Source organism: Pongo abelii, chromosome 2, assembly GCF_028885655.2.
Source record: "Pongo abelii isolate AG06213 chromosome 2, NHGRI_mPonAbe1-v2.0_pri, whole genome shotgun sequence".
NCBI classification, from domain to species: Eukaryota; Metazoa; Chordata; class Mammalia; order Primates; family Hominidae; genus Pongo; species Pongo abelii.
The window spans coordinates 140,858,861-140,885,169 of NC_085928.1; the positions used below are offsets into that span (position 1 = coordinate 140,858,861).

At 43.2% G+C, this 26,309-nt stretch overlaps 1 protein-coding gene across 3 annotated transcripts; it reads left to right on the forward strand.

Moving 5' to 3' along the window:
- The first annotated feature begins 205 nt into the window (after positions 1-205).
- On the forward strand, positions 206-7,174 carry LOC100434247 (U8 snoRNA-decapping enzyme). 3 transcript variants are annotated; one of them, XM_002814046.6, is made up of 4 exons: positions 206-5,012; positions 5,106-5,463; positions 5,567-5,836; positions 6,683-7,174. In XM_002814046.6, exons 2-4 carry the CDS (start codon positions 5,326-5,328, stop codon positions 6,860-6,862), a joined length of 588 nt encoding a protein of 195 aa, XP_002814092.1. In that variant the 5' UTR covers positions 206-5,012; positions 5,106-5,325; the 3' UTR covers positions 6,863-7,174. The 3 variants fall into 3 exon arrangements, with proteins under 3 accessions (XP_002814092.1, XP_063578279.1, XP_009237589.1); XM_063722209.1 differs by having other exon boundaries at positions 206-5,463; XM_009239314.4 differs by lacking the exon at positions 6,683-7,174 and having other exon boundaries at positions 206-5,463; positions 5,567-6,675.
- The last annotated feature ends 19,135 nt before the right edge of the window (positions 7,175-26,309 follow it).

Consider the following 26,309-nt stretch of genomic DNA (forward strand, 5'->3'; position numbering starts at 1 on the left):
CCCCTTCCCCCATAGTATATTTGTCTAAATCAGTGGTTCTCAACCTTAGCTCTGCATTCAAAGCATCTGGAAAATCTGATGGGGATTAAGTGGACTGGTTTAAAATTACCTGGCAGATGGTAGATGGCGGTTTGTAGTCTTCTTCCTGCCTAAAAAGTAAGACCAGACCCTTACCTCTCTCTCCCTCTCCTTGACCAAAGGGATTCTGTCTGTGAAAGAATTTTGTAAAATGCAAAGTTTTATTCAAATGTAAACGACAACTTTTACCTTTAACTTCATGAGATGCCAAAGATCTTTTTATTTTTTAACTTTTTACTATGGAAACATCAAGCTATATAAAAGTAAAAGTAAGCAGAATAACATAAGTCCTTAATAGACCCATCATCACCCAGCTTCAAAAACTATCAATTCATGGCCAATTTTATTTTATTATAACTTCAGCCTCTGCCCCTTCATTGAATTATTTTTATCATGTCATTCACAAATGTTTTAGTATGTATCTCTAACAGATAAAGAACCCTAACAAAACAGCCACCATACTATTTGCACCTCAAACAATGATCAGTAAGTTTGTTTGGACAAATTAGGAATCAAATAAACCAACTGCTTCAATTGATATGTTTCCTCAATCTCTTAATGTATAGATTCTGCCACCATGCCTTTTTTTCCTTTGTAATTTATTTATTAAATAAATCAGGTCATTTTTCCTTTAAATTTTTGTTCAGTTTATATTTCACTGTTTGTATTCTCCTGATTTAAAACAAACCTACTTTTTAGAAGTTTTACATATACAGAAAATTTATAAAAATAGTACAGAGTTCCCATATACTCTACCTACTTTACCCTATAATTAACATCTACATTATTATAAAACATTTCTTATAATAATAAATCAATTTTGATACATTATCGTCAATCAAAATCTATGCTTTATTCAGATTTCCTGAGTTTTTCTCTAATGTCCTTTTTCTTCTCCAGGATACCACATTCCATTTAATCATGTTATGTCTTCTTAGGCTCATCTTTGTTGTGAGAATTTCTCAGACTTTCATTATACTTCATGATTGCTATAGACTGAATATTTTTCTTCTCAAATTCTTATGTTGAAATCCTAACTCCAATTGTGTTGGTATTTGGAAGTAGGGCCTTTGAAAAGTTATTAGGTCATGAGGACAGAGCTCTCATGACTGAAATTAGTGACTTTATAAAAGAGACCCTAGAGAGCTCCCTCACCCCTTCTCACACGTGAGGTTTCAGCACAAGACTATCTTCTATGAACCCAGAAGTGGAGCCTTAGTAGGCACCCAATCTGCCAGTACCTGGATCTTGTACTTCTCAGGCCCCAGAACTGGGAGAAATCAAGTATTTGTTGTTTCTAAGCCACCCAATCTGTGGAATTTTGTTCCAGCAGCCCTAATGGATTAAGACAATAACAATTTTGAGGCTTACTGGTCGGGTATTGTGTAGAATGTCCCTTCACTGTGATTTGCTTGGTGCTTTTCTCATGGTTAGAAAGGGATTATATCTTTTTGAGGGAAAACCACAGACAAAAGTACCGTTTTCATTACTTCATATTAAGGGTGCATTCTACCAACGTGACTTGTCAATGATGATTTTGACCTTGATCACGTGTTCAAGGTAGTGTTTGTCAGGTTTCTCCACAAAGTTACTCCTTTCTTCTCCTGTTTTCATATTGTACTCTTTGGAAGGAAGTCATTATTCACAACCCACAAGGAGTGGGGAGCTATGCTCCACCTCCTTGAGGGCAGAGTAGCTATATGAATTATTTCCAGTTCTTCTGCATGGGATGTTTTTCTCTTCTCCTCCATTTATTTACTAACAAATTTTCATTATTTATTTGTATTATCAGTATGGGCCTGTAGATATTTATTTGATACTTCAAGTTATAATCCAATACTACTTATTTTGTTGCTCAAATTCTTTCAGCTTTGGCCACTAGGAACTTTTTCAGCTGGTCTCTGCATCTGTTTCTTTGACATACCTCCATCAATATCGATTTTTGTCCTTTTTTATTTGGTGAACTTTCTTAATTTCTGGCATCACAAGATGCTTTAGGCTTATTATATATCCATGTTGCATATTTCCTGGCCCAATGTTAGAATCAGCCGTTTCTCCAAAGGGCTTTGATTCCTTTTATGGAAAATGGTATTAGAAACCAAAATGTGGCAGTTGGTGTGTTTGTTGCTACTGGAATATCATTGCTTCTAAGCCCACTCAGCTGACAGAGGAAGGAAATATGTGTGCACACTAACCTTTGTATGTATACATATGTGTGTGCATGTATGTGTGTATATATATAGCCATATCTACATCAAGCTAAAAATGAATTCATACTGATGTTTCAAACTCTAATCTATTACTACATAGATCATTCTAGTCTCTTCCTAATATTTTAAATAGGTATTCCTTTGAATTTCTTATAAATTGTTAGATCAAGACGACAGTTCAATATTTTGGCAGAAATAATCCAAAGGAGGTAGTGTGCTCTTTTATCACAATGTGTATAACAACTGTCTATTCATGATGTTAGCAACCATTGATGATCATTCCCTAGATTCCATTAATTCCTTAAAGTTTAACAAGTGTTAAAATTTTGATTGGCTCTGTCCTTCCTCTTTGATTACCTGGAATACTTTGTGAAATAAATTTCCTCTCATTAACTATTTGGTGGCCCTGAGGAAGAGCTCATATAAAAAAGGCAGGATAAATGCTTAGTTCTTTTCATTATTATTTTTAAAATAATAGATTGGTTTTCTAGAATCCTCCCAGGCTGACCACAGAGTTATTTTTGGTTCCAGGTACCATTATGAACTTGGAGCAGCTCTTTAGGTACATGGCTCAGCCCTCTACCTGCAGCCTTGAGTTCTGGGCATTCTGCCTTAGGATAGTGGAATGGGGGATGGTTGGTGGGGGTGGGGCAGAGGCAGAGAAGGATTTGAAAGGGATGGCAAGGTTGGGGGCTCTAAAGGATTTCCATAGTCATCATATTCATCTAGAAAAAGCTCTGGTCTCCAAAATCATGAAAACTCGTATAGCTGTTGCCCTGGTTTTACAGTTTTTCATGTTGCCTTCGAAATCTTTGAAGTCATCTTTAAAAGTCCGTCTTTAAAGTCTCCTCAAGTAACCAGGAAAGAAAGAACAGCGTGAAGATCTGGAAAGGGCATGTTTGATCCTAAATCATTAAAGGTAGCCTATCTAGGAGAAAAACCAACTCGCCTTTGGAATGCTAGTGGAAGGGGGAAGGCCCTGGTTCTCCACCCTGGTTATTAGTTACCTAAAACATATTTTAAAAACCGCGTATGTCCCTGCAGGACCCCATACATTCTGATTCAATTGGTCTGTGGTAGGAAAAAGTGGCAGCTGTTAAAAATTTTTATAAGCTTTTTGCGAGGTAACTCTAATGTTAAAGCAGGGCTATTTCCAAACCCCCTGGAACTCTAGCAGGCCAATGACAATTGTGTTGCACCTACAGACTCATCACTTTAATGCAGTTGCTTCATGTTATTAGATAATATCCCTGCCCCACAACGCAGAAGACTAAGCTAGGAAAGATGATGTCATACAGCTCATCCCTCCTTGGAACACTGGAGCCTGATGAGTGCAGCTCAGTTCCAACACTTGGGTCTTTATTTATTATTATTATTTTTTGTAGAGACGGGGTCTCGCTATGTTGCCCAGACTGGTCTCAAATTCATGAACTTGAATGATCCTCTCACCTCGCCTCTCACAGTGCTGGGATTATAGGTATGTGCCCAGCCCTGGGTCCTCAACGTAAGACATAGCACTGTGCCCCAACCCTCAACTCCAAGAATGGCTACATTTACTTCCTGCCTGGCACTGTTCTAAGTGCCTTACATATCTCAACATCCCTAATAGGTTGGTATCATCTCCACTTAACAGATGAGCTGCTGGGATCTGAGAGAGTTAAGTGACTTGTTAAGGGCACAAACCCGTTTCTGGGTGGGTCCGAACTCTTTCCCACCATATGCTGTCACTTACAGGCTTTGACTTTATGCCCAGCCCCCCTCAAGGAGCTGCCTCCTGCTTTCTATTGCATAATCAATATTGACACCTGGTGTAGGGGCGCTCTGCAGGGTGGGGAAGGCCTGGCCTGGAGTGAGAGATCCTAAATCCCTGCTCCTCAGCATCAGGCCCTGAGGAGGCCTCTGCCCTCGTGGTAGGGTAACCCACCCTCCTTCATAGCTCAAAGGTCTGAGGGTGTTTGAGGGAAAGACTAGAAAGCCTAGGAGGCTTCTTCTACCTCTCACCCCTCCTCACTCCCAGTCCTGTGCCACAGGATTTCACTCACAGCTCCTTCCACCCCCACCCTTCCCCTGAAAATCTCACTGCCCTGTGACTTCTCCATGTGCCACTTCCTGTGCGTCAGACCCCCACGATCAGCTGCCCACTGCCTATGGCCACCCCAATTCCTGACTAGAACTACACTTATCACTGCTCACCCTTCTCCTACTCTCCCCCTCTCAGAAAATGACAGCACATCCAGGAAACTCGGAACCACCACTAGCCCAGCGTTCCCTCTTCCCCATTCACTCAGTTACCAAGTCCCCTCAGTTTCATCACTCAAGATAGTTGTCAGACCACGGCGCCTCTCCATCCTCATTTCCCTAGGATAGGCCTTGGTGTCTGAGGCCAACTCTGCCTCATTTCCTCCTAACCCCCACCCAGGCCTTGTGCTTTGTGTACCACCACACCCAACCAAAGGTAGTTATTGCTTCTTTGGCTCCCAGCACTCAACTGAGCGCCCCAACTCTTCCTCACCTGCTGGGACACTCCAGCTGACTCCAGATTGTGACGTAGGCGTTTACGTACCAGCCTCTCTCCAGGTTCAGGGAACTGACACATCTTCAGCCCCGCCTCGCCGCAAGTCTCATTTCCTCCTGACTCCAACCCAGGCCTTGTGCTTTGTGTACCACCGAACCCAGCCAAAGCTAGTTTCCGGACTTGCTCTTTTGGCTCCCAGGAGCCTTTAGGTACCGGCCTTGCTCCAGGTTTAGGGCGCGGCCACACCTCTAGCCCCGCCCCACCGCAGGCCCAACCCAGAGGCTTGCTTTCGGTTTCTCTAGGGTTCCTGGGCCCTGGACTTCAACCCGGTCTGCAAGCCCCGCCCTGATTAGCTGCCTTCCGCACCGGTCGCGGCGCCCCGCCCTAAGGCGCCGAGGTTCCTCCCCTTATCCCTGCAGGGATTGGGCCTTGCGGCACCGCCCAGGCTCGGATTGGTCCGAGGTGAGACCCGCCCCTCTGCCCACTTGGGTCTTCGGGACAGCAGAGGAGCAGTGTCCGGCCATGGCCGGAGCCCGCAGGCTGGAGCTAGGCGAGGCCCTGGCGCTGGGGTCGGGCTGGCGTCATGCGTGCCACGCTCTCCTCTACGCGCCGGACCCTGGGATGCTCTTCGGCCGCATCCCGCTGCGCTACGCCATACTGGTGAGAAGGGGGCGCGCCCGGCCACTTTCTGCCTGAGCCCCCCACCCTCTCTGGGGGTCTCCTCTGGGGCGCCCCTGCCAATCCCCGCTTCCCCCTCCCACAGATGCAGATGCGCTTCGATGGACGCCTGGGCTTCCCCGGCGGATTCGTGGACACGCAGGACAGAGGCCTAGAGGACGGGCTGAACCGCGAGCTGCGCGAGGAGCTGGGGGAAGCGGCTGCCGCTTTCCGCGTGGAGCGCACTGACTACCGCAGCTCCCACGTCGGGTCAGGGCCACGCGTTGTGGCCCACTTCTATGCCAAGCGTCTGACGCTCGAGCAGCTGTTGGCTGTGGAGGCCGGCGCAACACGCGCCAAGGACCACGGGCTGGAGGTGGGACCAGCCTGGGACTCTGTCCCTTTCCCAATTTCCTCTTCTCCCAAAGCTTTCTCTCCTGCAAGAAAACATCCCTGGAGAAAAGTCTTTGCCCCTCTGACCTTGCCCTCTCCCCAGTTTTCTTGGTGGAGTTGGGATCGTGGCCATCTATACTTTGAATTAGTACTGCCAACCTGGGCTTTCTGTAAAGGTCTTTCCCACCCTTTACCAGGAGAGATCCTTTCTAGAACACACTCATCCATGTCTCTCTGCTGTTCCCTATTGACAGTGTGATAGATTATCACATTAGCTAGGTGTGGCAACCTAGGTTTTATTCTTGGGGTTTGCTTTTCTTGTGTAGGAGATGTGGCCCTGATATTTCAGGCAGGGCTAGTAGATAGATTGTGTATGAAGGTGGTTCTCAAAATTTGGCAGGTAGCAGAATCATCGGGGCATCTTATTAAAATAGCGATTTCTCTCAGCATTCCTGCATTGGTGGCGGGGTAGGGGGAGAGGAAACCTGAGAATTTGTAGTTTTCAAAAGTTCCCAAATAATGCTGATGCGAATAATCTGAGGACCACATTTTGACAACCACTGGTGAAAGGGTATGAATACATCTTTGAGGCAGTAGCCACTAGAGGTTGAGAAGCAGATGTGGGAAAGATTAATTGATAGAGCTACTTAATATGTTTTGGGTCATTTTCCTGCAGAAGGTTGGGCCACTAGGCTTTAGTGAGGTGTGAGCCTTGGGCCTGGTTCTGCTGGAGTATTAAGGGGTGAGGCCTGATCTGCTGGAGAGAGGATGGAGTTAAGGGAATGAGCTACCTGGGGCCCCAATGTCTCCTGTCTCCTTCCTTTTACAGGTGCTGGGCCTGGTGCGAGTGCCCCTGTATACCCTGCGGGATGGTGTGGGAGGCCTGCCTACCTTCCTGGAGAATTCCTTTATTGGCTCTGCCCGGGAGCAGTTACTTGAAGCTCTCCAGGACTTGGGACTGCTGCAGTCTGGCTCTATTTCAGGCCTTAAGATTCCAGCTCATCACTAGAGGCAGCCCTCCATGGACCCATGAAAACTGAGATGAGGACCTTGGTACTAGGGAGGGAGGGAAGGACGTGGGAATGTTTTCTTACTGGACCTAAGAGATGATACATGATACCAGATTAAAAGAAGGAGAAGTGTGTACCATATGTTTTGAGCAGAGGACCCTCCAACTTATGGCATCGGGGGCAAAAAGTCACAGCTCATCCCAGGCACCCTGGCAGGTTCTCAGAGCCTGCCTCCTCCCTGTTTATATGTGTACAGCCTGGTAACCCCCAGGCATGCAAATATACAATCTGTAACAACACACAGCCTGACACCTTCCCCTGGTCATGTCCAGTTTAACCTTGAAGTGGCATTTGTCACCATACCCTGGTCCCTGATTGCAAGGAGCTTCTGAAGCAAGGGTGAATCCTTCCCACACTCCTCCATGGCTGCCCTCCAGGGTCTAGCCCAGTCTATTTGTTAGGGAGGATAGAGAAACAGAGCACCCCCTGTGCTTCCTGAAAATAGACTTGCTCTTGTCTTGAGTGGTGACCAAAGCAGTTGGCTCTTAAAAGGTGGGAGAGCAGCCCAGCCCAACCAATCCCCAATCCTTTTCTTCTGAAACTGAGCAGGAAGGGTAAGGAAGTGGCTAGGTCTCCTTGGACTGAGCGTGGATATGAGACCTGTGAGAACTGGTGTCTCTCCTCTAGAGCTTTCATCTTTGGGATGCCTGAGACTCTGAGACTATCAGAAGGGAATTGACCCACCCCAGTCTAGCACCACCCTGCCTTCACTTCGTCTACATAAAGGTGGTATAAAAACATAGACTGGAGGAGGTAATCCATGGAGAGAGAAAAAGAAGAGGGCTCAGGACAAGGCCCTGAGGAAGCCCAATCCTAAAAGTTTGGGCAGAGGGAACCAGGCACGTTAAAGAAGACAAGAAAGTGGACTATGCTGAGTGCTTGTGAGGGTTTCACTAAAACAGAGGCAGAACTGTCCACTGAATTCAGTAACATGAAGTGTTTGATGACTATGATGGCAGGAGTTTCAGGAAGGGTGGTGTGGAAGGCAGGCTGTATTGGTTGAGTGAATGGAAAGTTGGGGAGTAGAACGTGTGAGAAGTTGGCCTTCAGGGGGCTCAGGTTAATAATAGAGAGCTATGGAGTCAAGGCATGTTTAAGATGGGAGGTAGAGCATGCCAATATAGATGGCAACAGTCAAGATGGTGTGATGAGAGAGATGGGAGGGGCACAAAGAGGAGGACCCCTGAAGGAGCAGAGTCCATGAGAAAGGAGGAGGGATGGGACCTTTGTAGGAAGAGACACAGCCCTGCAGCCTCATAGTGCTCAATAAAACAGAAAGGGGCAAGTATAGAAGATTAGGATGACTAAATTAATGGGGAAATGATGAAGGAGTTTGAATCTCTTCTTTGTGAAATGAAGTGAGACTATCAGCTAGATGTGGGTGGAGCACGTTCTCAGAAGGTATGAAGTAGATGTTTTCCTAGGTGTTGGAAAACAGGTTGATTAAGGAAACAGCAGAAGGACAGGGCAAGGCTGAGCTCTGAGATGGTCAGTTTAGAGTAGGATGCTGGGCACTCAGGTGTGTATGCATTGAGTGGGCCTCTGCACGCAGCTGTCTTCCCCTCATCAGGATTCAGGAGCTGGGATGGGTACACTTACTGCAGTGTTGGGGTTTTGCCAGGGAAGTAAAAGGAGTTGAGAGAAAGATGGGTCAGTTCAGAGGACATACACAGGAGAAATTGTAGTGATGAAATGTGCAGTCTAAGGTTTAATCTGACCAAGAAATTGGAATTGAAAACAGGAGGTGACTATGGAGGGATTAGGAAATTAGAGGTCTTGACAAGATAGAAACTCCAGCATGGTGAGGAGTTGGGCAGGGAGGTATATTTGAGCCAGACAGGAGTGCTTTGGAAACTGAGAGGTGGAGCAATCTCAGGTAAAGGCAAAATAGAGGGTATGACCTGGGGTTGCTGGCCAGAGCCAGGGAGGAGCCTTAAGAAGTGAAATCTAGGGTTGGTGAGGCTGGAGGGCAGGGTGAGCCTCCACATGGGTGCTGAAGCAAGAAACCGACAGATGTTGGGGAGAATGGTGTGACCTAGGAGTCAGCATCCTTGGTGAACAAGAGGAGTGGCCACAAGGCCAGTGGCACCTGCCAGAGGGGAAAGCAGGCATGACAGGATCGCATCTCCCAGGTGAGAGCCTTTTGAGGAAGGGAGGGTGGCAGTGGTCTGGAAGCTTGATGCAGAGCAATGTGGTTCCCACTGGCAGCCCTTGGTCTTAGAAGAATGGGAGTACCCAGTGGGGGAGCAGCTGTACAATGAGGTAGATTCCTAGAGGTTAATTATCATCTCCTAATCTTACCCTGACCCTTTTGTCAAACGTTACCTAGATTAAACCTCAGTATAGGCAGGCTGCAGGAAATGGACATTCCAGTGGCCCCTGGGGTCCCAGCCTGTAGCAGCTTCATCTGTGCTTTGTGCACTTGGTTCTCAGTCATCTCTGCAAGGGACCCTGACGCCTGGGAGATCAGAGTCACTGACCCTTTATGGCACTGCTAACAGACCCCTTCCCTCAGGTAATTCTGGATCCAGAACTCATTATGGGATGTAATCCAGGTCAACATTAATACCACTTGGAAGGTTCCGCTCTGTCTCACTCTGCTTGAGTATCCCACTGATCAGTCTCTCAGTACCTGCCTACTGGGCAGCTCATCTGTCCACTTAACTGTATTAAATTTGCTTTTTATTTAGGTCTCTGGAGATGGTTGTGTGGGGAAGAGCCCATGACTTTCCTGTATGATCCCTTGAACATACTCTCCAAGTCAGTAGATTACTTCTCAGGCAGCCTTCATAAAAGTGTTTCACTGTACTGGGGTTTGTGTTCATCTCACTCACGTAGACAGTCTCTGGGTAGGCAGGTGGGGGGTGATACAAGTTCACACTCTGTGTTTCTCCTCCTGTTAGCCATTCCCACCCTGCTGATGTTTAAGGCCAGGGATGATGACCCACTTAAGCTTTCCTTGGCCTTGTTAAGTCCAATCATCTGGGGCGGGAAGAAGAGAAATGCTCATTGCAATCTTTGACCCCCACTAACTGCTGTGGTGACTTTGACCCAAGCCCTTGACCTCCTTTTCCTTATCTGAAATGTTGCTGTGATTCCTGTGGTGAGATCAGATGAGGCAGCACTTGGGATAAGCTTGCAGAGATGCATTGAGCGATATGAAAGTACAGGATGCCATGTACTTTCCTGCTTCACAGCACATTTTGTTTCTTGCAAGGTGAGTGGCCCAGCTGCCTCTCCACAAACACGTGTTTCTGCCTTTCTCAGCATAATCAGCAAGATGTTCCCACTTCTCAGCATTGCACTTTTCTGCTGGTGCAGAATAAAAACACTTTGAGCCCCACCCTGTCCTGAGACAAAGTCCTCTGTGGTCACCTGGCATATGGCAAAGCTGCTGCTTTGGGCCGGAACATTTGAGGCAACAGTGACTTCCTCCTTTCCTAGTTACCGGAACCCTTAGAGCCGGGAGCCGGCCAGTGAAACAGACAAGGGGAGGGGAAGAGAACAGGGAAGGCATGTTTCCTATATGAGTTTCAGTTTATTGCACAGAAATGTTTTTGAAACCTTTATCTCCAATAGAATCATAAACGGGTGTCATAGAGTCAAAACTAGAGGAAAAAGTTTAGTCTGTAAACAAATCATTGGATGGCATCAGAATTTGAGCCGAAGTAAAAGATGCTGGATCTTGGCCCTTCTCAGAGAAGTATAGAAGGGCCAGGTAGGGGATTTTATTTACAACATGTTCAATTCTGAGGAAGAGGAGTATGGGCAGGGCAGAGGAAAAAGGAAAAATGGGAAACCCCCATGGACTTACGGCCCCCACAAAGAGAAACCATGTGCCTTCTCCCCACTTCCCTTCTGGCTTGGGCAAATGAGGCTCCCTTTAGGGGTAGAGGTAGTCTACAGGGGCCATGCTCCCTTTAGGGGTAGAGGTAGTCTACAGGGGCCAGCTGGGCAGAGATGAAATCTTGCAAAGGAACCTTTCTTACACTCGAAAAGCAAGAATAGCAAAGGGACTTTGGGAAGGACATAAAACAAGAAAAGGAAGCTCCTCACCAACAGCTCCCAGATGGAGGGAGTTTGTGTGTCTAGCATTTTCACCAAAGTGCTGCTCATCCTGATGCACAGATGCAGATTGGAGCTGCTGCCTGTGCCCTCACCATGGGTATGTACCCACCACAGGCATTCCCAGGTGATGCAGGGGCAGAGGATTCCCTCTTTCCACTCAGGATAACAACCCCTGGATGGGGTTTTCAACAAGTATAGAAAGCTCCTGGACTCAGCCAAGACCCTCACCTACAGTCCCAGTCCTCCCACCTTCTTCAGGTCTCTAGAAGACAGAACTGATGGGTTTACAACATCCTGTTATCCAGCACTAGTCCTAGGTTGTGGATGTAGGGAAAGGCCAGGTAAACAAGGAAGGGAGAACAGGTGAATGACCCCAATTGTTTGAAACCAAAAGAGAATTGCCCCTAATTAATTTAAGTAAACAGCAAGTAACATAGGTCTGTTAAATAGAAGAGGATGTGAGCACCAGATGCACATGATAAAGACCGTGCTCTGGAAGATTCATTCCAAGGAGTAGAAGTGGTATTTACTCAGGACATTTAAGGAGAGCAGGGACTCTGAAATGAGGTGAGAGAAAAGATAAGACATGCAGGAACAGCTGGCAACACCAAGAAAGAATTTAAGGAGAGGGATCTCTCTGTTAGAGAACTTAACATTACCCTAGAAACAGCAAAAGCATCATCAGCCCCAGGAAAATCTACCTCTGATATGGAGACCAGGCTTAAGAAAATCCCCTAGAACCCAGAGAAAAAGTGCAATACAAGGAAAATGGCCAAAGAGAATATCATAGATATAGAGATCAGACAATGAGAATCCAGAGTCTTGTTAAGTGATAGAAGGAAAATACTAACAACACATGTAACAGGAACAACATTTTAGAGGAAACAGGAAGAAAACTTCCCTAAACTCAAGATACTACACCAGAAGTGGGCAGTACTCACTATGTTCAGGGGAACAAAAAGATAAAAACTAAAAAGCATCAGAATGTTTTTTGTGTGAAAGAAATTTGTAAGGTAGGAGAATTAGGTCACTTACTACAGCACAAATTGCATGTCTGTCTAAATTGACATTTAAGTGCAAAAGCATGGATATTACTCATGTAGTTTTACTGGAAAACCATACAGATGTTTTTCAGGAACGTACAGAATGAATCAAAGTAAATAACTGATCGACAGGAAAACTGTAGGAAATTTGTGAGCTGGCTGTGAGGCAGTGGCTCCTATTATGTACAATTTTAGTGTTAAGTACTGTGTTAATGATGGCTATCAAACAATATGTTAACATCTGAAAGGAAATATGTATATTGAGCATAATAAATAATTATTTTATAAAGAATGACAAAAAATCATTTGATTTTATGCTAGTTCCCAGGTTCTCACTTATTTTAGTAAAAGTGAGCAATGAGGAGGGAGAAAGAAGCATAAAAATGTGATTCTGCTAAGGAAATTAGCAGGATTTGGTTTCTGAAAATGGTAAGACTCGTGAAATTTTACTATTTCAAAGTACATATCAAAACAATATGATTCTGGCTGAATATGAAAAGATGAGAAAGAATGCCAGGGAATTACAGTAAAAAAGAGATCATCGTAATATTAATATCAAAGGCACTAGAATTCTTTAATTGATTAAAAGATTATCCACAATAATCACATAATCACCAACAATTTCAGATTATATACAGCAAAGTCTATTAGAAATTAATAAAATAGTATTAATTAAGAGAGTGCTAACATACTTTCATCAATGTTTGACAGTTAAAATGTCAAGTGTAAGTATGCCTATGTAGTATCGAAAAAGAATAAAAAGGAAGATGCTGATGACAATGAACATTTTAGGGATGCCTACTGTGTAGCAGGCACTATTCTAAGCTCTTTTCATGTATTAACATATTGAGTCCTTAGAACAATCTTATGATATAGGGATACTATTGTCTTCATACTCGAAACAGACTCAGCACAAAAGTCAAAAATATAATGAATGTACTTTGCTTAAATATTGAGCTCTGTAACTTCAAGCAGTGAATATAATTTTAAAGGGTCAGGAAACATTTAGCAAATTAGTCATTTATTGGACCTTATAAAACCTCAGTAGGCCGAGCACAGTGGCTCATGCCACCAAGGCATGTGGATCACCTGAGGTCAGTAGTTTGAGACCAGCCTGGCCACCATGGTGAAACCCCGTCTTTACTAAAAACAGACACACACAAAAAAACTAGCCAGGTATAGTGGCTCATACCTGTCATCTCAGCTACTCAGGAGGCTGAGGCAGGAGAATTGCTCGAACCTGGGAGGTGAAGGTTACAGTGATCTGATATCGTGCTACTGCACCCCAGCTTGGGTGACAGGGAGAGGCTCTATCTCAAAACAAACAACAACAACAACAAAACTTCAGGGGAACATCACACATCGGGGCCTGATGGGGGTTGGGGGACTAGGGGAGGGATAGCATTAGGAGAACTACCTAATGTAGATGACAGGTTGATGGGTGCAGCAAACCACCATGGCACGTGTATACCTATGTAACAAACCTGCACATTCTGCACATGAAAACTTACAGTGTATATATATATATATATATATATAACCTCAGTAAATCCTCTGGTCTTCTATCACCCTCTAAGAAATAATAAAGCACATACCAAGTTCTGGACCACATGTAGTAAAACTAGAAATAAATTACAGGGACAGACACTCTGAAATATTCCTGTTATGCCTTTCTATATTGTTCGAATCTTGCACAATATGTATGTATTCTATGGTCATAAAATGACTAGTTAAAAATAATAAAAAGGAACTATTTTTTTCTTGTGAGTGTATAGAAACCAGCCCTAATACATCTAAAAAAACAAAAAAAAGGGCTCATGGGTAAGTGGGGACCTATCCCAATAAGCATTTTGGGGTAATATGTGGAGTTGAAGGAAGATCTCTTCCCCAGCCCCAAGTGATCAAAATCAGATTAGAGGCTGATTGACTGACTCTGGGCCGTGTGCTCGCATGGATCCCCTGTGCTGACTGGAATATGCAGTGTGACTGGGCCCTCTGCTCTCTCTGTGGCCAGCAGGGTGGAGAGTTGTGATTGCCAGTCTCACCAGATCAAGTTCTGGGGGAGAAGAAGATCTGTATGGGAGGAGGCAGTATATAGCACAAACACCTGATGTCCACCACACAGCGGGGAGAACAAAGCCAGGTGAACTCACACAAAGGTGCAGGGCCAGAGATCATGTTATGTTAGAAGCATGTCCTATGGCATCCAACCTGGAATTACAAGAATAATAAAAAGGAAAAAAGGCTAGAAATTAATATTGCCAGAAGCTAGTCTGTGGAAAATTCTTCCTAATCTTACAGCTCATATACAAAAACAAACAAAAACACAAAAAACTTGAGATTTTTTTTAACATTTGACAAAAATTTTAAAACTTTACATTATGTTACCAATAACAAGTTGTGAAACCAAAAAAAAAAACTGTTTAAACTATCAGTAATTAAAAACACAGTTTGATTACCATCCTAGAGGAAAGAAAACTGAATAAACTTCCAATTCACCATGTGTAGAATGATAGCATAAAATCGTCATATGAAGACTAATCAAATAGTATGCAACTAAAAAAAGGTAAAAAAAATTATAAGAGCATATTAGGTAATTAATTATGTTATTTTTCTGGATTTTTTCATGATTGTAGAATTTCTTAGTTCTTTCAAGTTGTAATTTGTTGTGAATTTATATTCTAAATCACTTTCCTTTCATATCTAATTTTGATTTCTTTTTTCTTAAAAAGTGTTCCCAGAGTTGTAAAAGATTCAAGCCCCACACAACACGTAGCTCTGCCCATGCATTGAGGCCTGGCAGCCCTGGCCACTTGGATGGAGTGAAGTGGGGCCGGAAGTAGCTTTTCACTATCTTATCTTCCCGGAAGACCCTGATGCTGGGGCTGAGACCCAAACGAGAAAGCTGGAGCATAACGAATAGGGAAATAACTATCATCTGTCTGAGTTTTTTTCAGTTAGTAGAACTAACTGAAGTTATTCCTTATTTATCCAAGAGACGGTAAGTTATGTAAATGTTCTATACCAGGACTTAGGGGTGATGAAGAGGATAAGAGGTGAGGGAGAGAGAGTAATCGAACCCCAGTGAGTGTAAGTGACTGACAAACGCTGGCCTCTGAACCTGAAGCCTTTCCTTGGTGTTGGTGTACTTGGTGGTCACATGGAGGATTTAATGTCCCTAAGGCAGTTGTCTTCCACGGGAGTGACACCCCTCCTTAAAGGGAGTCTTCCTGTTACCAATGTCATATAACGAACCATCCCCACATTTAGTGGGTTAGAATAACAGCAATTCATGGTTGCAGTCAGATGGAGGCGGGAGCTCGAGTAGCTGGGAGCTTGAGTAGTCTCTCAACTGAGAGCAGTAGTCTCTCTCTCTTCAGATCATCTCAGGGCCTCTCCATGTTGTCTGTTTGGGCTTCCTTACAGCATGGCCACCTTATAGCAGTGAGACTGCTTACGTGGCAGGTCTGGGCTCCAGCATGAATGTTCCATCAAGCAAGGTGGAAGTCGCATGGCCTTTTCTGACTCAGCCTTATAAGTCACACAACTTTACTTTTCCCGCATTCCATTGGTAACAAACTAGATACAAACTCACAAATTCAAGGAGTGGGAGGACTGGGCTCCAAATCTTGATAAAGGAGCAGCACAGTTCTGGAAGACGGTGTGGGACAGGAGATATTCTATGGCAATCTTTGGAAAATACAATCTGCTACAGTGTCCCCAAATCCTTATTGTATTTTTTATGATTTATTTATTTTGAGACAGAATCTTGCTTTGTTGCCAGGCTGGAGTGCAGTGGTGCAATCTCAGCTCACTGCAACCTCCGCCTCCTGGGTTCAAGCAATTCTCCTGCCTCAGCCTCCCAAGTAGCTGGGATTACAAGCGCCCACCACCACGCCCGGCTAATTTTTGTATTTTTAGTAGAGACGGGTCTCACCATGTTGGCCAGGATGGTCTCCATCTCTCCACCATGTGACCCACCCACCTCGGCCTCCCAAAGTGCTGGGATTACAGGCGTGAGCCACCCCACCAGGCCCAAATCCTTGTTGTAAAAAGGAGGCACTGGATCTGAGAACCCTGTCACAGCCCTGAATACATTTCAGATGGTGCCAAGCACTAACTGACAGGATTAAAATCAAAGTGCTTGGCAGCAGGTCTTGCTCCGGTGCTTGACTTGCAGCTGTCATCCTACTCCCACCTCACATGGGCCTGACAGACATGAGGCTGCCAAATCACATGTTAGAAACCTCTACAGATGGACACAGGTTGGTGCCATGTAAAAAGTCAGAGGGAAAGTTCTGGATTCTGGACTTTTTTCTTCTAAGTTTTAAAGCCGTAATAATGTTCTAAGAAACCTCAGGTCTGGCTTACCGTTGTTTCAGGTATTCTAAGACACACATCTTTAAAATCTCTGAAATAGGAATGAGTCTTACAATTGATGCCAGGTTTTGTTCTTGACATATTTGATATTTGCTGCATACGGCTTTAAAAGTTTTAGAAGGAATGTCAGCAGCTTGGGAAGAAATCCAAGAGACGAATGTGGGGAACTCTTAAGAAACATTGCAAATCATGGCTCTTAATGGCACAGAGGATGATGTTTTATAGAAAGATACAGACACCTATGATCCCAATTTGAAGTGGTTCAAAGAGAAGGATGCTGTGTAGAAGTTTTAGAGATATCTAAATCATTTTATTTTGCTTATATTTCCTTTCTGTGTATGTACAAAAGTGATCTATAATAAAAGCTCATGTCTAAATTAGTCTGAAAGATCTTTTTTAATGTGCAGAAAATTTTAAAAATACCTTTTAATTGGCAAGAAAACATCATGTTATGGCTCCATGGCAGTATTTTTCTTTCTTAATGGTACCTAAAATATTAATGCACGTTGCAATCAATGATGTCTCAGAGTGGGTGAAACACAGGAGATAAGCCTCATTTTCACCTCAGAGGCAGGTGAAGTCTTAAGTGACTTCTAAGAAAGAGCCTATGGAATGCAGTGATGTCTGAGAGGTGAGGAGTCAGAAATGTCAATGATGTGTAGGCCCATCCCCTATCTGAGAATCCAACACTTTGTACCCAAAGATCTGTTCAAATATTGGCTTTAATACCTCATTTCCCAAACTCAGATCTGTGGTCTGCCACAGTACTTCCAATTTTTAGGACAAAGAAGCTGAATGTTTGAAACTGGACACATGGTCTCCATAGGTATCAGGCATCTTGCTCTCAGACACTACTGAGAAAATGTCAATCCTCTTTTTAGTAACATTAATCACATTAAGTGCAACTCACATGCTGTTCATTCCTGGAATGTCCCACTTGTCAAGAGCCCCTGTAATGTCTGACTTGTCCTTCAAAACTCATAATCCCTTTAGGGCAGCTTTCGCCCCCTCTCTTCTGGGCTACCATTGCAACCAGAGTATGACTCTGCAATAGTGCATATGTCAATGCCCAGGATTCTGTGTTTAAATTGCTTTTGGCCCTACTAGAACACGACTTTATTTCCCCAGCATATGATATGTTTCTTATGAAGTAAACTCAATAAGCACTCAGTAAAATGCTTATTGAACACATGCTTCATGAGAAGTCTTGGCTCTTATGGAAGCTAAAGAAGCCTCCAAATAGAAGTTCATTTTGAATATTAATTTATATTAACTTTTGTCAAGAGTTTTCTCACATTGTGGCAAACAGCACTGGACTAAGATTCAAGTCTCTTTTACAAGGTCCTATGACCTTGGGCAACTTCCCTAACCTTACTGGTTCTTGGTCTCCCTGTCTTCTGTGAACCTCTCAAGGGTACCCTGTATTTTCCATTATTTAGCACAGTGCCTGACACACAGAATGTGCTCAATAAATATTTATTTTAATAATGTAATCTGTAAAACAAATGAAGGGATTGGACAAATCTCAAAGGGCACTCCTTGGTTTCCTCATAATGCAAATAAACACTTCCCACCTCATCCAATCAAAACACTTAATAATTCTTAATTCATAGGATATAGTTTAACAAAGTAAACTTATAAGGCTGCTTGGAGGTATCTCAGCAACTTATTACCATCCTAGCAACTTACTACCATTACACTCAAATGATGGGTACAGAACAGATAAATTTACCTAAGGTACATGTTGAAGTTTGGAACTTAAGGCCATTCTTATCGATTACCATGTAATAAGGTTTTATTGGTTCCTAGAGACACTCCTCAGACCCTCTCCCACCTATTGGCTGATACCTGAAATTTTATCATTCATCTTCTTAGTGTGAAGGTCTATCTTTAAAAAAACTGTAGAATAATCATAATTTTTTTCAATAGTGCTCAATACTAAAATAAATATCTTTATGTATTAGCTACGTGGAGCTTTTAAAGATAACATTGGTGAGTTGAGAAGTAATATTGTTCCTGTTTCATGATATCATATATATATAGTGGTATATTTATCTCTATCTATATGAATGTATATCTGTGTGTGTGTGTGTGTGTGTGTATATATATATATATATATAGAGAGAGAGAGAGAGAGAGAAAGGGGTCTCACTCTGTCACCCAGGCTGGAGTGCAGTGTGGTGTGATCACAGCTGACTGCAGCCTTGACCTCCCTGGGTTCAGGTGACCCTTCCACCTCAGCCCCCACAAATAGCTACAGGTGTTCCACCTCAGACCCCACAAATAGCTACAGGTGTTTGCCACCACACCTGGCTAATTTTTTATATATATATATACATATATTTTTTGGTAGAGACAGGGTTTTGCCACATTGCCCAGGCTGGTCTTGAATTCCTGGGCTCAAGTCCTTCACCTGCCTCGGCCTCCCAAAGTGTTGAGATTACAGGCATGAGCCACCACACTTGGCCCATTATGACATTTTAAGGGAATTAAATTAGTAAATCATCACTGCAGATCTGCTAGTATGACAGCTGGTGGCAATTTGTCATATGTTGGTTGTAGTGGGCAGGTTAAGCCTGCAAGTTCATATGTTATAGCCAGTGGTATAACAAAAGTCTTTGCTAAAAATCTTAGGCAAGCCACATTTCCCTTGGAGCTCTGTATTGGATGTCAAGGTATTAAGTTAGTATCACTCATTTATATCAATGCATGAAGAAAGGTCTGGAAGTGCACTCTTTAAGTGGGGGAAAACTACAAAGTTTCAAGGATAAAAAATGGAGCAACAGAGACATTACTAAAATGGAAACAAAATTATGTTCAGAAGGAGGCATGGTAATTAACAATTACCACAATAATACTCTATAACAACACACAATGTCAGCAGTGAGCAACGTAATCATCTATTTAGCTTGTGTGCCTGCAGCCCTCCAGCTGGCCTGGAGTTAGCTATTCTGGGTTGGGCTTGGCTGGGACTGATTTTGCTGCATGTGTTTCTCATCCTTCTCCTGGGACCAGCGGGCTAGATCAAGATGTTCATCTCTTGGTTACAGCAGTGAAGCAAGGAACAATTACACAAGTGCTTTTCCAGCCATTAGTGATACCACACCCACTAACATTCCATTGGTGAAAGCAAGTCACACGGCTGAACCCAAAGTTAAGAGGCAGGGAAATATATTCTGCCTTTTGGTAAGAGGAACTTCAAAGTTCAAATGGTAACAGGCGGGAACAGATACAAGGAGAGGTAGAGAATTAAAACTATTCATGCGGCCGGGCCCGGTGGCTCACGCCTATAATCCCAGCACTTTGGGAGGCCAAGGTGGGTGGATCACTTGAGGTCAGGAGTTCGAAACTAGCCTGACCAACATGGTGAAACCCCAACTCTACTAAAAATATAAAATTACCCAGGCATTGTGGCGTACTCCTGTAATCCCAGCTACTTGGGAGGCTGAGGCCAGAGAATCACTTGAACCCAGGAGGCAGAGTTTGCAGTGAGCTGAGATCATGCCATTGCACTCCAGCCTGGTCAATAAGAGTGACACTCCATCTCAAAAAACAAACAAACCAACAAAAAACTATTCATGCAATTTATCCCATATACTAAGATGTAAATTATTTACAGCGGGTGTTATTTCCAGTAAACCAAGCCCATTGGAAGAATGGTGGATTTTTCAGGTATCATTAAATTTGGCTGAAAACCTCCCAGCTCTGCCTGTGATCTGCAATCTTGTCATTCCCAATTAGAACATTCTGGGCTGTGAACAAACAGAACATTAAAAACCAGTAGAACTATCCAATTGTTTCCTGTCTTTTTATTTGTTTTTAATTGAGATGTGGGCACCTGGGTGGTTTTGACTGAATTTCTTACTAGAAGAGGAAAACCTACTTCACAGCTTTATGTCAGGAACATGTATTAATAAATGCTGCTTACCAATTATGGAAGACCAAACAAAATGGACAGGAAGAAAAAGGTGGGTAAGCTCACTAATAAACTTCATTCCAAACTTCCTTAAGCAAACCCATCTGCCCTTTCTTGTTGACAAAGGAAGCTAGAAAACTGACCTTTTGAAGTTAACCCTGTAGAAGTATTGGCACTCACCCTTAATTTCTACTGACCTATTCATTGGCTAATGGATATTAAGGTGTTTTGCCTGTCTGGTTGCCTCATTGATGTTGGACCTGTCAGGTGGGTGCCAGATCTAATTCTGATTCTGCATGACTTTCTGAGCAGTAACTGCTTAATCACACTACTTATGGAGGCAGCCATAATGACTGGAACTCTATAGCTCAAATTCAGTGCTCACATACAAACAAGCTGCAAATTCAGGACTCAAACTCTACTTCCAATGTGAATAAAAATCATTTTGCTTAAGTAAGCCTATCTCCCTTTATTATACGTGCCAATACAGGGAGTTGTGTGCTGAGCCCCCTGTCATGGAATGTAGGAAGTCAAATATAGTTTTGGAAATGCAAACACATTTTCATTTGCTGATGGACATGTATTATTTATGAAGTCATTGGTTGTAAATAATAGAAAATCCAATTTAATCCTTTTTGGTTCATATACTGGAAAATCTCAGGGTATATGAGTTTCAGGGGAATTTGATCCAGGGGCTTGATAATTCAGTTTTTCTGTTTCACTAGACTCTAATATGTATAGTGAAGGCTCCACTGCAAGGCTGGTTCCCCTTATTTGAATCTAAGAGACAGTCCTTACGTTTGCAATGATTGGTCCACCCTGAACCAATCCCTGTGGTCAGAGGAAGGGATTGGGCTGATTGACTGAGACCTGGGCGACCTAAAGCCGTCACTGTGCCAAGAGGGATAGGATCAAATTTCATGGCTACCATTCAATGAGGAGAGGAAGAGAACCACAATAAGAGTGTCATGGAAGGCAGAACTCTGTCTCCAAATTAAGTGCATGATTATTTTTGTCAATTGAAGTACAAAAGGTTCACAAATGACACTTGTATTTTCTGCCTGATTTCAAACAATTCCCTGGAATTGAAGGATGTATATGAAATTGTTGGTTCTCCTTGACAGCCTACCCACTTCCACCCCATATTTAATAAGAGACCAAAGTCAGAAATGGATTGTGCAGCTTATATACTGTGGTAACTAAAAACATAGCCAATCTGTGTCCATAGCTTGTGTTGTTTAGAATGCTTGGGCAGAGATAAAAGGGTCAAATGGCCTCTCATCTATCTGGCATAACTGTTCTACTTTAAGTCAAAGCTGAATATTTAAACCTCAGCAGCAATATCTCAAATGGTCAATTTAAGAAAAAACTTCAATTTCAAATTAACTTGTTCTTCAAAGGGTGTTTGATAACATTTATTTGCTTAAGCAACTAAAAACTTAGTCATATGGTTAGGACTCAAAGTAACGGGCTGGTGCAGCCTTGTAAATTTATCAGCTCCACTTGCTCACATGTTTTTTGCATTAATTTGTGTCCTCCTTAAAGCCAATATATTATCTAGCCTTTTACAACTGACGAAGTAGCATACTTCTTCCTCTTGGGGATATGAAAGCATGTTATAAACACTATTACCCTAGAATCCCTTGAGATTGTGCATATGTGTGTGCATGTGTGTGTGTGTGTGTGTGTGTGTGTATGCATATGTATGTACCATATGTGCCTCCTTACGAACAGATAATTGTCTACTATGTACAAGATATGTCATGCAAATCACCATATTTAATTTGCAGAATCACCATATTTAATGTAAGTCCCATTGTACAGATGATAAAACTGAGTCTTGGAGAGGCTAAATGATTTTTCCAGTAGTCATAGAGCTACTAAGTAGCAAAGCCTGAGTTGAACTCAAATCTGCCTGTGGTCACAGCTCATGATCTGATTCGCCAAATTTCACTGCCTCATCCCCTCTCTAGGACTTGAATTAAGTCACATTTCTCATTTTGCTTTTTAGCTTTGCCTCCTTCCCTGCCCACCTCTCCTCTGCTGAATTCCATAGTCATTGACTCACTAAATATTGATTGAGTACCTCTTATATGCCAGACGCTGTTTTAGGTCTGGCTGGAGATGCAGCAATGAACAAACTAGACAAAAATCCCTGCCCTCATGGAGCTTACAATTTGGAATTGGAATGGTTCAGTCAACTGTGCCTTGATCTCCCAGATTTCCATCCTAAATACCTTTTTCTTCTGATCATTCAATAAACTCAAGGCCTCTCCTCAAAATGTTGTCTGAAATATAACTCCATATGTCAAATTCCTAAGGATGGTGGCAATTTTCCTTTATTCTTCTGATCCCAGACACTCTTTGCTGTCCCATTGCTTCAGCTTCAGAGAATGTGGCCAATCTCTGCATTGACTGCTTGCCCAGTGACACCTGGATATATGGGCATTGAGGCATCCAGTGGGTCAAGAGATGGTAGTCACAGGTCCAGTTTCCAGGAGAGCAGCTTCCGAGCCTGAGATGTGCAGGCAAGGAGTTTGTTGATAAGTGCTCTCAGGCACATACTGGGCAGAGAGAAATGTTGAACTGCTATGTACCCACCACAGAGGTCAATTCTACAAGGAGGCCTGGGGCTAGAATGGCCTTCAGAGATTTGCCCAACTGGTGTGAGAGGTTGATGCCTTTGTACTCCCACTTCAATCAGCTGTTAGATGTAGGCCGCCCTGGGAAGAGAGTGACTTTGGGGGAGGTAGCTCTCTCTAGCCATGGCAAATTCCCAGATAGTGTCTCACCTGAATGTTGGACTTCAACACACCTAGAAGCCGGAGGAATGAATGCTTCGGTCCTAGAGTGGAGGTTCCGGGAAACACACCGCAGTCTCCACTGCAAAGGGCTTCTTCACGTGTAAGCAGAGAGTGGCATCTCCTCCCTACCTTCCCTAGCTAGAACGTTCTTATGGGCTCCGCAGCTCTAGATACTACTTCAGCAAGGTTTTGAAGAAAATCAGAAATCCCAAAAACATGAAACACAAACTTCAGTACCCTTAGACTCACCAACACTACAGGAAAACTGGGCAGAAAGCCTGTAAGGCTAAGCTGTAAGTTCGAGCTACCATTGATCAAATCTGCTACTTACCTATAATGGGCTTTTCCATTTTGGTAACACCAGAAACATTTATTTGACTGGCTTTTGTTATTATTTAGTTCTTTTTGCTCTTAATCACTATGATATTGTTTTGTTTAGTTATAATTAACACTTATTGGGCCAAACTAGGCATTGAACCTAAAGTTACACTGATTATCTCATTTTATCCTCAAAATAATCCAATGAAATAGGTATCACTATTATCTCCACTTAACAGATGAGGATATTGTGAGGCACAGTGAGGTTAGGGAGCTTCCACAAGGTCACATTACTAAGTGACAGAGCTGATATGAGAACCCAAGTCTACCTGACATTGCTTGAGCTCTTACCCCTGTACTTCCCTGCTTCTCTCCCTTTCACAGGGTTGTCCTCAGTTTCCTTTAAATTTGGTATTAAGACTTACTCTCGGATCCTCCATGTCCCACTGACTTATTGATTGAATCATTAAACAAATACACCATATTCTAGATAGTATCCAAGGCACTGGAGCTGCGATACACAAGACAGGGACAATTTATTGCTCTCAAACATTCTCACAGGATGGTGTGAGGCATCAGAGAAGTAAACAGGCACTCACAAGACACAGGGATACATGATAAGCTATGTGTCTTAATCCATTTTTGTTGCTATAAAGGAATACTTGAGGCTGGGTAACTTATAAAGAAAAGAGGTTTATTTGACTCACAGTTCTACAGGCTGTACAAGAAGCATGGTGCCAGCATCTGCTGTGGGCAGAAGCCTCAGGCTGCTTCCACTCATGGCAGAAGGCAAAGAGAAGCCAGTGTGTCACATTGTGAGAGAGGGAGCAACAGAGAGGGGAGGGAGGTGCTAGGCTTTTTTCAACAATGAGTTCTGATTGGAACAAAGAATGAGGACTCCCAGTGAGGATGGCATCAGATAGCCATTCATAAGGGGTCCATCCCTATGACCCAAACACCTCCCACCAGGCTCCACCTGCAACACTGGGGATCAAATTTCAACATGAGACTCATGGGGTCAAATAAACTACACCCATGTTGCAGCAATATGGGAAGCCCAGAGTACTGCAGGTGCGCATAGGAGGGACTCCACCCAGTCATGGGGGTGGGAGAGATGGTCAGTGAGAGCTTCATGAAAAGGATATCTAAGCAGAATCCTAAAGCAATTATCCAGGTAAATGTGTATATGTATGTGTAGGGGTGGAATATGGGAAAAATGTTCTAACAAGCAACAGAATGCAAATGCTCGGAGGCAGACCCAAGAATTGAAAGAAATTGAGATGTCTGGGTATCCTATTTGAGAGTTTGGGTATGGAAAAGATGTATTGAGTAGGGACCAGATCATGCAAGCTTTCCAAGCCACAATCTAAAGACTGAATTTTATCCTAAGATAATTGGGAAACCATTGAAGAGTGTTAAATAGGGTGATATTGTTAGATTTGCATTTTATTTTGTGAGTAAGTGGTTCGTTTTCTTTTTAACAGCTTCATTGTGGTATACTTTGCATAAAATAAACTGCAAATATTTAAAGTGTACAATTTGATAAATGTTCACATATGTATATAACTCTGAAACATTCTTTTCCTGCTTCAGATTGCTAATACATTCTCAATTTAAGTTATATTTGTTATGTTTACTTAAGCTCTTGCTCTATAAGTTCCAGTCAATGTTTGTTGTCTTTAGGAGACAGTTATATTGCCCTGGGAAATCATGTTTCTGTTTTAATCTCCCCTGCCTGGTAATGTGTTTTAAGCAGGAGCTGAATCCCTCCATGTGAGTTTAAGAACAGAGAAGGAATAAACCCCAGAGCTGGATGCTCCAGATACCACAGAATTCGATAGGCTACTATTTTTGGTACCACTCTGCTAGGCAACTCCTGTGGGCAACAGTTGCCTCGATTAAAATCTGCCATCCCAGGGAGTTTGATGTGGAAGAGGTGGATGAGTGGATGTTAAATATCAGCTGGCCAGTCCTGTTTTCATCAACCCTCATCCCAACAGGGTTTTTGCAGTTGGGATGCACCCTGACAACACTAGCAGCCTGCGTTGATGCTGCCAGTTTCAATGGCAAAGGGACCAGCAAGGATTCATTTAAAGCCAGGCAGTGAAGAGGAAAAGGCAGAACCCAAAGGCCTTCCTCCACTATCCCCTCTGCCTGCTGCACATGCCCAGCTGTCTGCCCCAGCCTGCCACCGCTCATTCCTCACACTCCTACGCTAGACGGCCTTCTGTCTCTCCAGGGCATTCTCACTCTTTTGGGTGTCACTGATAATTTCCTCAGAGCTTTGATTGCATCTGCTTCTGGAGCTATCTGCAGTAAATTAAGGGGAAGGGAATCAGCCCATGCTCGTATACCATCTTAACAGAAAGAGGAAGAGGCCTGAACATGTTCCTTATAGACACAATGCACCTCTGAGTCTACTTCCCCCATAAGAGTGGTAGGGAAGGCCGCCCACGGAGGCCTGGTCAAGAACCAGCACTTCTTACAGGAGAAGAAAAGATATTAAATGCTAGCCTTCCATTTTCCTCTCAAAGTAAACCTAAGTTAAATCTTTAAGGTAATGACTCAGAAACTCTGAAAAGTGTTTAATAATAGCTCTTGATGATTCATATGAATATTTTACTCTAAAGATGCTTATCTTGGAGGAATGTTGGTGTGAAACTTTCACTCCTAGGAAGTATGAGTACTTATTGCTTTGTGAAGTGATTATGATAACAGTAATTAATAACTGTGTTTCTCTATGCACTGCCAAAGAATTGGGCATTGCAAAAACACTCTAGAATAAAGCGATAAATAGATGGAGTAGCTAAAGACATTAATTAAGCTGCTTAAAAGAAAGTACTGTTTCGTTCCTTTT